Below are 12,824 nucleotides of genomic sequence, written 5' to 3' on the forward strand. Positions count from 1 at the left end.
GGTCACAGAATTAAGTCCCTCAAACCTTGAGGCTATTCATTAGGCTGCCTCATTACAAGAAATGGATTGAGTTTTTTTAAAAAAAATAATTACTTGTCAATAAATAAATAAAAATATTATTTCTTTCTAGCTCACCTTTTTCCTAAAGTCATGTAAAGTTAGGTGGGTCCCGATAGAGCAGCCATTTTCAACCAAGTGCCGTGGCACATTGGTGTGCCACAAGTGGTCCACAAATGTGCCACAGGAATTTGGGGGACCCTCAATTTTGTAGGCCTGTGTTATTTATTAGTAGGGCCAAGGGGGAAGTGAGCCCCCAACTGGCAGCATGGTGTGCCTTGTCAAGTGTCAAAAACCTGATGGTGTGCCTTGACAATTTTAGTGCCTTGTCAGTGTGCCAGGATGTTACGTGAAAAGCCCCTTTTTCCTTAGTTGTGATTTTATATCTGGTTATGTTAGTAAAACATCATGCAGGCCACCCTTCTCCCAGCACACTTTTCCAAAAACCCTGGTAAAGTCACAAGCTCATGGTGACAACATCCACCTCGAGGGTCAAGAAGTCTGGCATAGTAATTCATTGTAACCCAATCATTGTTTATGCAAAAGTGTCTCCTAATCCAATCACTGTTTATGCAAACACATTAAACTTCTCACGCACAGGTCACAATCAGGTCAAGTCACCCCCACTTCCCTGCGGTTATATGCATCTTAAATCCACCTCCCTGATCATACATTATAGGAAGAAGTCTGGCATAGTAAATCATTGCTTAAGCGTCTCCTATTGTTTTACATTACTGTATTCATTGTATTGTTGTAACTCCATCACTGCTTAAGTATGCAGATTTGAATTGCCTTCCTGGGTTGCTGTATTCTTATTATTGTGAGGGTTCCCCCAGCTAGGAAGACAGTCATTTGACCCTATTGAATTTTGCTGATAATCCTTTCAATGTTTTACATATTCCAAGTACCCCACTGTGTGTAGTAAGCAAGCACATTCAGGTCATCCAGGTCAGCTCCAGGTCAGCAAAAACCCTTTTTAAGAGAGAGGCTGGCACATGCTCTCTCTCTCTCTCTCTCTCTGACTCTCCCCCCCCCCCCAAGGCAGAAGGTCCTCCTCCCAGGACTCTTCCCCCCCCCCTCCCATCCAACTGCTCTACAAGAAAGGTAACTATCTGCGTCTGGAACCTTTTCCTTCCCCCCCCTTTTTCTCCCCTTCTCTCCCCATCTTTAGTCAGCAACTGGGTTTGGCAGATCAGGGACCCCTAAAATCCTTCCCTACAACCTATCCTTTTTCTAATTTCCTCGGATGCACCAAATACTTTTCACATGCAACCACCATAAAGCTAGGTACACTAGATTCAAGTACTAGGACCAAGACACATCATTTTTCCATGTGCATTATGTTTACCTGTGTGCTTTGGTAATAAAAATCTAATTTTTATTAAAAGTTATCTTTCTCTCAGTCTCATCCTTAAGCTAAAAGGGAATTTCTCTGCATTACGCTGTTTTGTTATCCAGCCTATGGTCCTGAAGGTTCCAATAAGGGCAATGTAATTATCCCCCTATATAAAACAGCCCTTTTGGTAACAGTGAGCTGAAAAGGGTTGAAAATCGCTGCGATAGAGTAGCATTTAAAGCAGGGGTCTCCAAACTTTTTGGCCAGAGGGCCGCATCAAATATCTGGCATGGTGCAGAGGGCCAGAAAAAATATTTAAATATAAAATTTATATAAATAAATTAGAGATGGAACTTAGATGAGTGAATAAATGAATGAATGGGCTCATACATTCAACCTCTCTGGCCCAACCTCTCTGCACCTCCAGATGCAACCAGAGCACAGCTCCAGTCATGTTTGGCTGAGTGGGCCAGAGACTTTCAGGGGACAAGAGGCTGGCCGCAGGCCAAATAGAGGCTCACTGTGGGCCGCATCTGGCCTCCGGTTTGGAGACCCCTGATTTAAAGAATGGGTTTCAGTGCTAAATAGGAACTGCTGACATACATGATTCAAAATCTAGGCCTTTTAAGTGTTGCTGCCTGGCCTGAAGGTCCCCTTAGGTGATGGAAAGTGCCAAATACCAGTATTTAAAATCAGCAAATTTTGGAATCATGTCTGCAAACTGTTGATCTTAGTGGCTTAGTGGCTGTAGCCAGAACCTTCCTTTGTAACTCCATTTCTCCTTCCCCTTTTTTATTTCACTCTTTTAGGGCTTTTTCATCTTCTTATTTCACTGCCTTCTGAACTCTGAGGTATGTTTGCATGTTCAAAGACCTTTGTGCAATAAAAATACAATAAAAGCCAAGAGCATAGCAATGCTGGCGTATAGAGAGTAAATGTATTTATTTATTTAGCAAGAGCAATGTGATGATTTAACATGTAAATCAGCTTGCTGTGTGAGGAGACTGGGGCTACCCTGGGGAGCAAAGTTTTTATTTTGCATTCTGAGTTACTTAGCAGTGTGCACAGCTTATATATGTAGTATATTTAACTGCTGTTTCTGCAATTTATGACATAGAAATCCCAGGAAACCAAGCTGCAGTTGAGTGCTTGGAGGATGAAATGAACGGCCCCTGTTCATAAGATAATCAGAAGCGCCCCACTGGGTCAGGCCAAAGGTTCATCTTGTCCAACTTCCTGTATCTCACAGTCGCCCACCAGATGCCTCAGGGAGCTCGCAGGATAACAAAAGACCTGCATCCTGGTGCCCCTCTCTTATACCTGGCATTCGAAGGTAGTCTACTTCAAAAACGAAGAGGTTTCACATACCCATCACAGCTTGTAACCCATGATGGACTTATCTTCCAGAAATCTGTCCAATCCAAGGCATCTAGGTCAGAGACCATCATCACATGCTGTGGCAGTGAGTTCCACAGATTAATGACATACTGGGTAAAGAAATATTTCTTTTTTTTTGTTCTAACTCTCCCGACACTCAATTTCATTGGATGTCCCCCGGCTCTGGTGTTGTGTGAAATGAGGTAAAAGAACATCCCTCTTTCCATGCCATGCCTATATTTCTCCGTCTCAATCATGTCTCCCTTCAGCTGCCTTTTTTTCTAGATTGAAAAAGTTGTCATACATAAGGAGGACTGAGATACAGCCCAATCCTGCCAGACTGAGATACAGCGACCGTGGAAGTGGAGCGCGATTGCTCCGCATCCACTTTCACTGCTGCGGGGAGTCCTGCTGCAGGTTGCACCTGGCTCCCCGCACCCCTGGAAGGCTGCAGGGGCTTGGGTACGTGTACCCAAGCCCCTGCAGCCCCCCTGAGCGGCGCGATCCTGGGGATCGCGCTTCTGCCTCCTCCCTGCCTCCAGGCTGCTCCCGCCCCTTAAGGGGGCTGGGGCCAGGGCCCACAGGCTGGGGCGTCGCGACGCCCCAGTTTGAAAAGCCCTGCACTAGGGGATAGCCACTAAAATTGACTGACGGGACAGTCAAAACAGAAAAAAGAAAATATTTCTTTACCCAGTGTGTAATTAATCTGTGGAACTCCTTGCAACAAGATATGGTGATAGCATCTAGCCCAGGTGCCTTGAAAAGGGGGTGGGACAGATTGATGGAGGAAAAGTCCTGTACGGGTTACAAGCCAGGAGGAGTAGGCTATCTCAGAATGCCAGGAGCAAGGGAGCGGGAACTGGATGCAGGTATCTTGCTGTCTTGTGTGCTCCGTGAGGCATCTGGTGGGCCACTGTGAGATACAGGAAGCTGGACTAGATAGGTCTCCTTTGGCCTGATCCAGCAGGGCTCTGTGGGAGCTAAGGAATTCAGATCAGGCTGAGCAAGTTCTGTGGCCAAGCTTGGACTCAACACACCGAGCTCAGCTTCCATGTCTTGCTGACTTTTACAAGCAATAACATAAGAGCTTGATAGGAAATCATGTTGTAAAAGACAGAAGTCATTTTGATTGCCTCAGGAGTCTCGCTGTGCTGGGAGTGTACACCGTTTCATCATTCCCCATTACTTTTTTGTGGTTTGCTTACCAAAAAAAAGAAGTGAGGAAAAGAGACTGAAATGGACCTAAATACTTTTAACCATCCTAGCAGGGAAAAATAGCCCTTCACGCTGCTTCAGTCTGCCTTCTCTTAAGTCATTGTTACTGAATGAAGTTAGAGGGGATACTGTTTCATTACCCCAAACGTGGGGGGTGAGTGGGTTTGTGAGTGGTGTTGCTAGTGGTGGCTGCCAGCACTCCATTCTTGACCTCTGGCGGCATAGACCAGAGTTTCCCAAAGTATGGGTTGTGACCCACTGGTGGGTTGCGAGACCATGTGCATGAGCTTTTTATGAGTGGGTCATGAGTTGGTCTCTCCTGCCTGCCCCTGTTTGGCTCCAAATTGGAGCCATTCTGGAAGGGGTGGTTGCCAACCCAGCATTACTGCTGGTCAGAATGACTTACTGGGTCCCTCTGAAAGCCTCTTCCAGGTTGGGTCAGGCCATTGACCCACTGTATTGGCCTCTGTGGGACTCAGAATGGCCTGCAGAAGTGTCCAGAAACTTCCAGTTTTCGGAGGCAACTCCAGTTTGACTCCAGAAAGAAATTTCTGGATGTTTCTGCAGACCAACAGAAGGATCATGGAGGCCAACAGAGTGGGTCGCCGGCCCATTGTGACCCAGAAGAGACCTCCAGTAAGACATTTTGGCGAGCAGTGTGGGAACCCTCTGTGGAAAACAAGGTGTGTTGTGGCGCTTCAAAGATTGGGAACCACTTGCCTAGACAGAGCTTTTCCCACAAGTCATCAGAACCCTGCAGTGTTTCCTGCCCCTTGGCCTTTGGATGTAGTATTTATTTATCTATTTATTTATTTACTTGCAGAATTTATACCCCACCCCCAAGCACTCAGAACAGCTTCCAGAAAATTATCAAAAATGCACACACACACACACACATATAAGCATTAAAATGTAAAAAGAGTAAACAACCTAAAAAAATGTAGGACCGTCCAGTGTGCGAGTCAGAACCATCACAATATGAGTTCCCCTCCCCCACAATCCAGAGAGAAAAAAGGGGAAAAAAATCAGCACACAACTCATAATTATTTTACAGAATTTGTTACCAGGAGATAGAACATCTCCTGTGGTGTTCATAACATCATAACAGTGGTGTTTTGATTCATGATGTGCTTTCACACACACAGTTCATCCTTTGATGTTTTGGTCGTCATCGTGCAATGATGATGCGTGTGTGAACTGGCCCAAATTGCTCTGTGATGAGATGCCAGGCAGGGCCTCTGTAAGGAATTTTATCAGGGGGTTTCAAAGTTTCTTTTGGGGTACAATGCTTTTGGGGGGCCCTTCCCTTCTACGTTGGATCGTAATTATCATACGATCATTGGATCATCATTCCTGCAAATTACAACATATAAAACTATGTAGGCTTACGCAAAATGTGGATACTCATCTTCACACAGTATATGCTAACATTTTCTGAGATCCCAGAACATTTTGTGTTCCCCTCCTTTTTGAGCCCAGGCACAATGTAACCCCTGCACCCCCATCTCATGGACCCTGGTGAGATTGGAAAATGTTAGATCCCAGGAAATTTTCAGACCCATCATCTGGCTCCAGGGTCTCCATTTTGATCCTTGTTCTAAGTACAATTTATCCCCTGCACTCCCTTTCATGATCCCTGGTGCCACCACCCATGGGCACCTCCTATCATGCCAGTGATGACGGGAACGGAAGTGAGGAGGCAGGAGAACCAAGGTGCTGGTCAGAGAGGGCATGTGGGCCCCTGGTTTTATATCTAGGTGATGCTCACAGTGCTCCAGACTTTCTGACCTTCCCTCTTTCTCTTCTGCACCAAGGTCAGAGCTGCCTTCAAACATAAAACCAAAGTGTGGTCCCTCACCAGCAGCTCCATCCGTAACATCAACGTGAAACCGTTCAACTCAGATATTGTAAGTCTTCAGTGCACATATTGAGGCTTCAGGCCGTAGGGCTGCCATGAGATTCAGGACTGACCCGCAACATCCAGGAAAGGAGGCAACCAGAGGAGAGATTTACTCCCAGAGACCTAGCCTGGCTAGTGGGTTGCTACTGAGTGCAAGAGAGGCGAGTGGGGGAGGGTGATTTCCAGTCTGCAGCTCCCCCTAATTTATGGTTGCATGGTACAGCTGGACCTGATAAGGTTGTTCTAAGTATTATATATATTTGCTAAAGAAAGAGTACAGTAAGCCCTTGTTCTCCATGGGGTTCTGTTCCAGGGCCCCTGCAGATACTGAATCCCGTAGATCAGGGGTGTCCAAAGTTTTTGGCTGGAGGGCTACATCATCTCTCTGACACTGTGTCACGGGCCAGGGAAAAAAAAAGGAATTAATTTACATATAAATTTGCATAAGTTTACATAAATGAATATATTAAAGATGAATTTATATGAATGAATGAAGGTCTGGCAATAGCTCAAGGCCTATAAAAGGCCTTGCACAAAGCAAGGCTGGCCTTTCCTTTGCTGCCTCTGCTGCATCACAGACGTGAAACAGCAAGCAGTGGAGGGAGCCCTCATCCCACAGCTCACACGAGAGGTCAAACAGTCGCCCTCACGCTGAGAGCAGTTGCATTGGGCCAGTGTGGGCTCCAACAAATCTCTGGAGGGCCAGAGGCTCATTGGAGACTGGGGGCTCCCTGAGGGCCGCACCGAGAGGCCTTGAGGGCTGCATGTAGCCCCAGGGCCGGGGTTTGGGCACCCCTGCCATAGATAATGAAATCCATGGCTGGAGGGCCTCAGGAAGGCCTCCAGATACGACCAGAAGTTGCAGGAGTGAAACAGAAGTACCTTCTAGTCTCACCCAGGAGGCCTGCTGAGGCCTTCCAGCCATGGGCTTGGCATCAGCGCATAGTAAAATACAGATGCCACGCCCACAGATAAGGAGGGCCCATTGTACAATGAAGGCACTTTGGGAGCCTGGTTAGAACTTGCAGCTGTGTTGGACTTTGCTTGTTCAAGGTTCTCTGGATGGCCTGAGTTATCAGCATTTGTGAATGGCATGTTCCTTTCAGAGTAAACTCCAGGTCTTCAGGCGTTTTCTCTTGGGGATTGGTGTGAAAGTCATAAATGCAGTGGTGTAGAGGATGCAGATGGGTCAGGGGATACTTTGTCCTGGGTACCACACCTTGAGGTTTCTGCCTCAAGGTGTGATATCCAGGGCCTTAGAAAAGCCTCTAAGGTGTCGTATGGGGAGGGGGGGTGTTATGGAAAATTTTGGAGGTGTTATGGGGGGGCAATGGGGTGTTAACATATTTGTGCCCCCGGGTGCCAGACGCCATCACTACGCCATTGCATAAATGCAGTGTTTCCATTCCTTTTCTCTCTCCAGATCACTGGGAACAGGCCAGGAACAAGTCCGACTAAATTGAATACCTGGGATAAAAGCACCAATTCAGCAAACAAGATTGACCTTTCAGCCGTCTGACGTTAGCCCTTCTCTCCAGTTGCCAGGCTGTACCGTCATGACCTTTGACACGGCATCTGCCTTGTCTAGTATTTTCTCAGAGTTTTTGCCAGTACAAACTCTTTTTTTTTTCATCACCACCTGCTAAATTGGAAAAAAGAAAAGTTCTACCTTTGCGTTGGATCGAGTCAATCCTTCCGGCTTCTGTCCACATTCTCAGCTGTCCATTTGGCCATTAGGAGTAGCTATGGACTAACCAGCAACATTATACACTGGATGGTCTTACAAGCTGCAGCAGAGACACTAAGTGTGGGGAAATGGATTCTGCTGCCTCAGTTATAATGGGACTGAGAAACCTCAGGAAAGATAATTGTGACACGCTTTCTGCTTTGCACAGCAATGGGTTCCTATGACTTTATTAATATCAGGCCAATCTCATCCAGCTCTTCCATCCCCCATTTACGTTCAGTAACTTCAGTCTTTTATTATCTGGGTGCAGCTTAGCCAGGAAACATCCCAGCCAACAGATGTTTCATTTGAACACTGTATCAAAGCCAGAGGGGAAAGTCGAACCAGGATCAAGCCATGTTTACTCACCGCACATTAGCCTTGGGACCAACAAAGAGAGCAGTTATTGTGTGTGTGCAGTGGCATAGCTAAGGAGGGTACATTTCTCCAGGCATCCTGCCTTGAGAGGGTGTCTGAAAGGTATTTCTGGTTTTTGGAGGTCTCTATCATATGGGGGGTGTTAAAAATTTTTTGTGCCCTTGGGTTCCAAATGCCTTAGCAACACCACTGTGTGTGTTTGTGTATATTTTTCTTAGCTGGCATTTGGGGAGCAGGTTGACCTCTCAATCAATACGCTGCTGTAGGTGCCACTGGGATCTCTCTGTCATTCACATTTCCAATATTGGCAGTTGTTGGCAATATTTCTTGCCTTATTGATGGTTAAATGCTAGGTCTCCTTAACCTGTTTAAGCCACACGTTCTTGGATGCTGCCCATTGAAATCTCCAGCAGGGAGATCGCTCTCGCCAGAGGAGCTTGTATAGTAGCCAACTGGTGTGCTTTCTGCAAACGTGACCAAACCATTGCAGTCTGCATTTTTGATTTGTTCTTTGACTGATAAACCTGACACATGTTTGTTGACCTTACACACCTGTTGAGTTATTGCCACAGTGTTATCAACTTGGGACCAGAGGTCACCTGCTACATCATGTGTGTCTTCTCGTTGGCTGAAATCCCTTTCACCCCAAGAATGGCCTCTGCGGTCTTTCAGAGAAGAATCAATGACTGTCTGTCAAGGGCCGCAGTTGGAATGCTGGATTTTGCAGATGGATTTGACCTGTAAATTTTTGGGAATCGTAATTGGGGCTGATGCTGTGACTCACTTGTCTGCTTTTCCAGCAGAGTAAGATAGTGAATGCTACACAAGTAAAAATAAATAGATTGATGAATAAAAGAGTAAACCCAACAAAGAGGCAAAGTAAAATTTTAAAAACCTCCATGTGCATTAATAACAAGGGGGGCCCACTGTGAAATGGGTAGCCAGGCTGCAGCTGGGATGGCATTATTACCCACAGATGTCTTTTTAAAAATGTCTTTTCCTGATTAAAAAAATCTTTCATCTATCCAATAGGGCAACAATGCGCTATCTTCTGAAGGGGAAATGCAACACCTGTTTTAATTTCTACAAAAGGCTTTTATTGTATTCGGTTTCTTCTTTCAGTGCTCTGCTATTAGGATTTCATGTCCTGAGATATTGAATAGGGGCCAAAAGCCAATGTTGCAGCCTTAGGGACTAGAAGCTTTGCTTTTAAAAAAAATGATCAGGAGATGCTGTGCTCTGTGCATGGTGCAAGGGCAGAATCAGGAAAAATCACCCAAGGTTTTAAGTGTTCTCCCTCTGTCTTTACACACACCCTTAATGAAGAGGCCCACCTATAATAGATCGTGATGATCAGAGATACAGCAGCACAAGGAAAGCCCCTCTGGATCAGGCCAAAGGCTCATCTAAGTCGACTTCCTGTAGCCCATAGTGGCCCCCAGATGCATCAGGAAGCACACATGACCACAAGATTCCTGCATCCAGTTGCCACTTCCTTGCATCTGGCATTCTGAGACAGCTGAACCAGAAGGTTGCATGTACCCATCGTGGCTCGTCACTTGTGATGAACTGTTTCTCTATAAATCTGTCCAATTCCCTAGGCATCCAGGCCAGATGCCATCCCCACATCCTGTGGCAAGGAGTTCCACAGACTAATGACACACTGGATAAAGAAATATTTTCTTCTGTCTTCCAAAACTCAAAGTTAGTGAATGTCCCCTGGTTCTGGTGTGAGAGGGAAAAGAACATCCCTCTCTCCACTCTATCCATCTCCTGCATAATTTTGTATTTCTCGGTTATATCCGTCCCAGTGTCGTCGTCCGTCTGTCCCCCCGGCGCCTTTTTTCTAGACTGAAAGAGCCCCAAACGCTGTAGCCTTTCCTCATAAGGGAGATGGTGCCCCAGCCCAGTAATAATTTTAGTTGCTCTCATATGAACCTTTCCCAGTTCCACTCTATCCTTTTTGGGACGTGGTGACCAGAACGACAATACTCACATCGATAAGTGCAATGGCATTATAACATTGACACTGCCAATAATAAGAGGCACTGACCCTGTTCTTCAGGGGGCTTCCCCATATCCCTCTTTCCTTTCAGGCTTTCTTTTGTCCACAAGCATCATTGACTGCGATGCTTAGGGAGCTTTCACTGGAAGTATACGTAAGCTATACATGCCTTTGCAGCAGGGCTGGCTCATTCACGAGTCCAACTGAGATGGATGCCTCAGGCATCAGATTGGTGAGGCACTCAGCTCGTTCTTCCTACTTCCCTCCACTGCCCCTCCTTATCCTGCCCCTCCCTGGATTGGAAAAGGAGAAGGGGGAGAACAAGACTGCTGAATATTGGAAAGGGGCGGAAATAGAGGGTGGCACATCTCTGGGTAAGGAGGTCAGCATTTGGCATGCCGCATCAGGAGGTATTTGGCCAGCCCTGCACAAATTTCACCTGGAGCAATTTCTAAAATAAATTCCAGAATTGAAACATGTGCAGTTTGCTGTGATTTTCAATTCTTTCTGATCATTTGCATCTTTCCCCCTCCTTGACATGACCAATGCACATGTGTGCGTGAATAAAACACTGCAAAACAGCAATCTGGGTGTGGCCATATTCATCACAGTCCTTTTTTGTGCAGTACTTTGGACTGTACACTGTCATGAGCATGGATAAAACACTGCACAAAAATAATTTGGATACAATTATATGCTCCATCACCCCAAGACTGCTTTTTTTTTTTTTTTTTTGGTAGTGTTTTACCGAGGCAGGAGAGGGGGGAAAGGACCCCAATAAATAGAAGGAATGGACTGCTATAGACAAATTACACATGCATATTGTACTGTACCACTTGGAGGGGGGCATGAAACAATGGCGAATGCAAAAAACATAAAGTCCAGTTCAGGAACAAGTCCAGGTAATTAACGATGCCTAGATCCAGGGAGGAATTGGGGTAAGGAAAATTTTGGAACACCCCTATAGCCAGGTCCTGCAAAATAGCAGCACACATGGGAAGGAGAGTCAATTTCTTGCCCTCTGTAGTTGCTTAGATGTCAGTCACAAGGTCCATTTTATAAAAGAAATCACAGTCTATGAGCTGCCTCAATTTTGCACCCCATAATAAAAAAATCCGGGCAGAGTGCATGTTATGAAGGGAAGTATTGAAAATACATCAGCCGAGTCAATGAATAATGAATCTCTTTTCTTTGCTACTTTTCAATGTGTCATAGATTTATTACAAGGGGAATGACCTTTTATTAGCTGCATGTAAAAAGAACCACAGTAGGTATGGAGCTGTTTCACCACTAAATAATGTGGGGGGGTGTGTGTGTTGGTGGTTATGTACACCTTTGTGAAAGCCGCATAGCTCAAGCCAAGAGGAGCCAATCTGCTGGTCCCACGTGTTGTGCTGTTGCTATTTGTGCTATTGTGCTATTGCAGGAACTAGTACTGTATTTATTTTCTTTGGTTCTTGATTTTTCCACCCTGCTTGAAAGTCTAGGCCATCTGTTTTCAACCACTGTGCCGTGGCACATTGGTGTGCTGCAAATGGTCCCCAGGTGTGCTGCTGAAATTTGAGAGAGGGTCATTTATTAGTAAGGCCATTGGGGGATATGAGCCATTGTTACAGCACAAGTGCGCCTTGCCAACTGTCAAAAAACCGATGGTGCGCTTTGACCATTTCAGTGCCTTGCCTAAAATCACTGGTCTAGGCCAGCATTTCTCAAAATGTACAGCGGCCCACCAGACAACAAGAGACCTGCATCCTGGTGCCACTCCCTGACATTTAGCATTCAGAGGTAGCCTATTTCTAAAACCAGGAAGTTGCATGTACTCATCATGGCTTGTGACTTGTGATGGACTTTTCTCCAGAAATCTGTCCAGTCCCCTTTTCAAGGCATCGAGGCCAGGCACCATCCCCACATCCTGTGGCAAGGAGTTCCACAAATAAATTACATGCTGGCTGAAGAAATATTTCATTTTTTCTGTTCTGACTCTCTCAACTCTCAATTTCAGTGGATGCCCTCTGGTTCTGGCATTGTGTGAAAGGGAAAAGAACATCTCCCTACCCACTCTATCTATTCCTTACATAATTTTCTATGTTTCAATCATGCCCCAAAAGCCATTCCTTGTAAGGGGGATGCCGCAGCCCTCTGTATTAAAAATGCTGCTCTTTTGTGGACTGATGATTCTTTCTTAAAAGAGCATTTTTATTGTCTTCTCTTCCTTTGCTTCTCCAGTTACACAGGGCTTTGTGTGCCAGAGGTGTTGCTTCTTTTCGCCCATGTCTGCTCTTTGTGCTGGCTCTTAGGCATGTCTTTCCCTGCTTCACAGAGTGCAGTGAATGGAGAATGCTCAAAACCAAATATTGTCTGGGTTCTTTTCTCACACTTTCCTGTCTCCTGTCCTTTTCTAAAGTCTGAACGCCCCGCCACTTATTTATGGGCTTTCGATTGCAACTCTTGGAGACGGTACCCGTGGTCAACAACATGAAATCTTGATTGAAGGAGATGCGAGTTAAAAACAGATGACAGAGCAGCAAGGATGGGTTTGCAGTCATGAAACGGTTGATGTGTCTTTCCCCTTCCCTTCAAAATGAGAAGAAAAAAAACCTGATATTTATTTCTTAATAAAAATGGATGTGGGCTCTCAGTTATTTTTTTTCATTTCAGATGGCGAAAAAAGGATCTGGGGAGGCAATGTAGCAATTTTGCCATTGGGTTCGCCTGTACAAAATGGTTGTTGAACCCACACAGGGCCTATCCAATTTTCCGGTGCCGGTGCAGCCATGTCAGTGGGGTGTGTGCTGCATCCTTTGGTGGGGAGGTAATCAGAGTCCTCTTC

General features: G+C 45.7%; 1 protein-coding gene across 1 annotated transcript in view; it reads left to right on the plus strand.

Annotated features, from left to right (window-relative positions):
* The window catches only part of ADGRD1 (adhesion G protein-coupled receptor D1), a 235,142-nt gene extending 224,625 nt beyond the window's left edge, over positions 1–10,517 (plus strand). The window contains exons 23-25 of the mRNA XM_066609760.1: positions 2,203–2,244; positions 5,800–5,892; positions 7,309–10,517. Coding sequence (XP_066465857.1) covers positions 2,203–2,244; positions 5,800–5,892; positions 7,309–7,404 — 231 coding nt within the window. The 3' untranslated portion in view covers positions 7,405–10,517. The remainder of the gene's footprint in view (positions 1–2,202; positions 2,245–5,799; positions 5,893–7,308) is intronic.
* The last annotated feature ends 2,307 nt before the right edge of the window (positions 10,518–12,824 follow it).

This window comes from Tiliqua scincoides, chromosome 14, assembly GCF_035046505.1.
Source record: "Tiliqua scincoides isolate rTilSci1 chromosome 14, rTilSci1.hap2, whole genome shotgun sequence".
Classification (NCBI taxonomy): Eukaryota; Metazoa; Chordata; class Lepidosauria; order Squamata; family Scincidae; genus Tiliqua; species Tiliqua scincoides.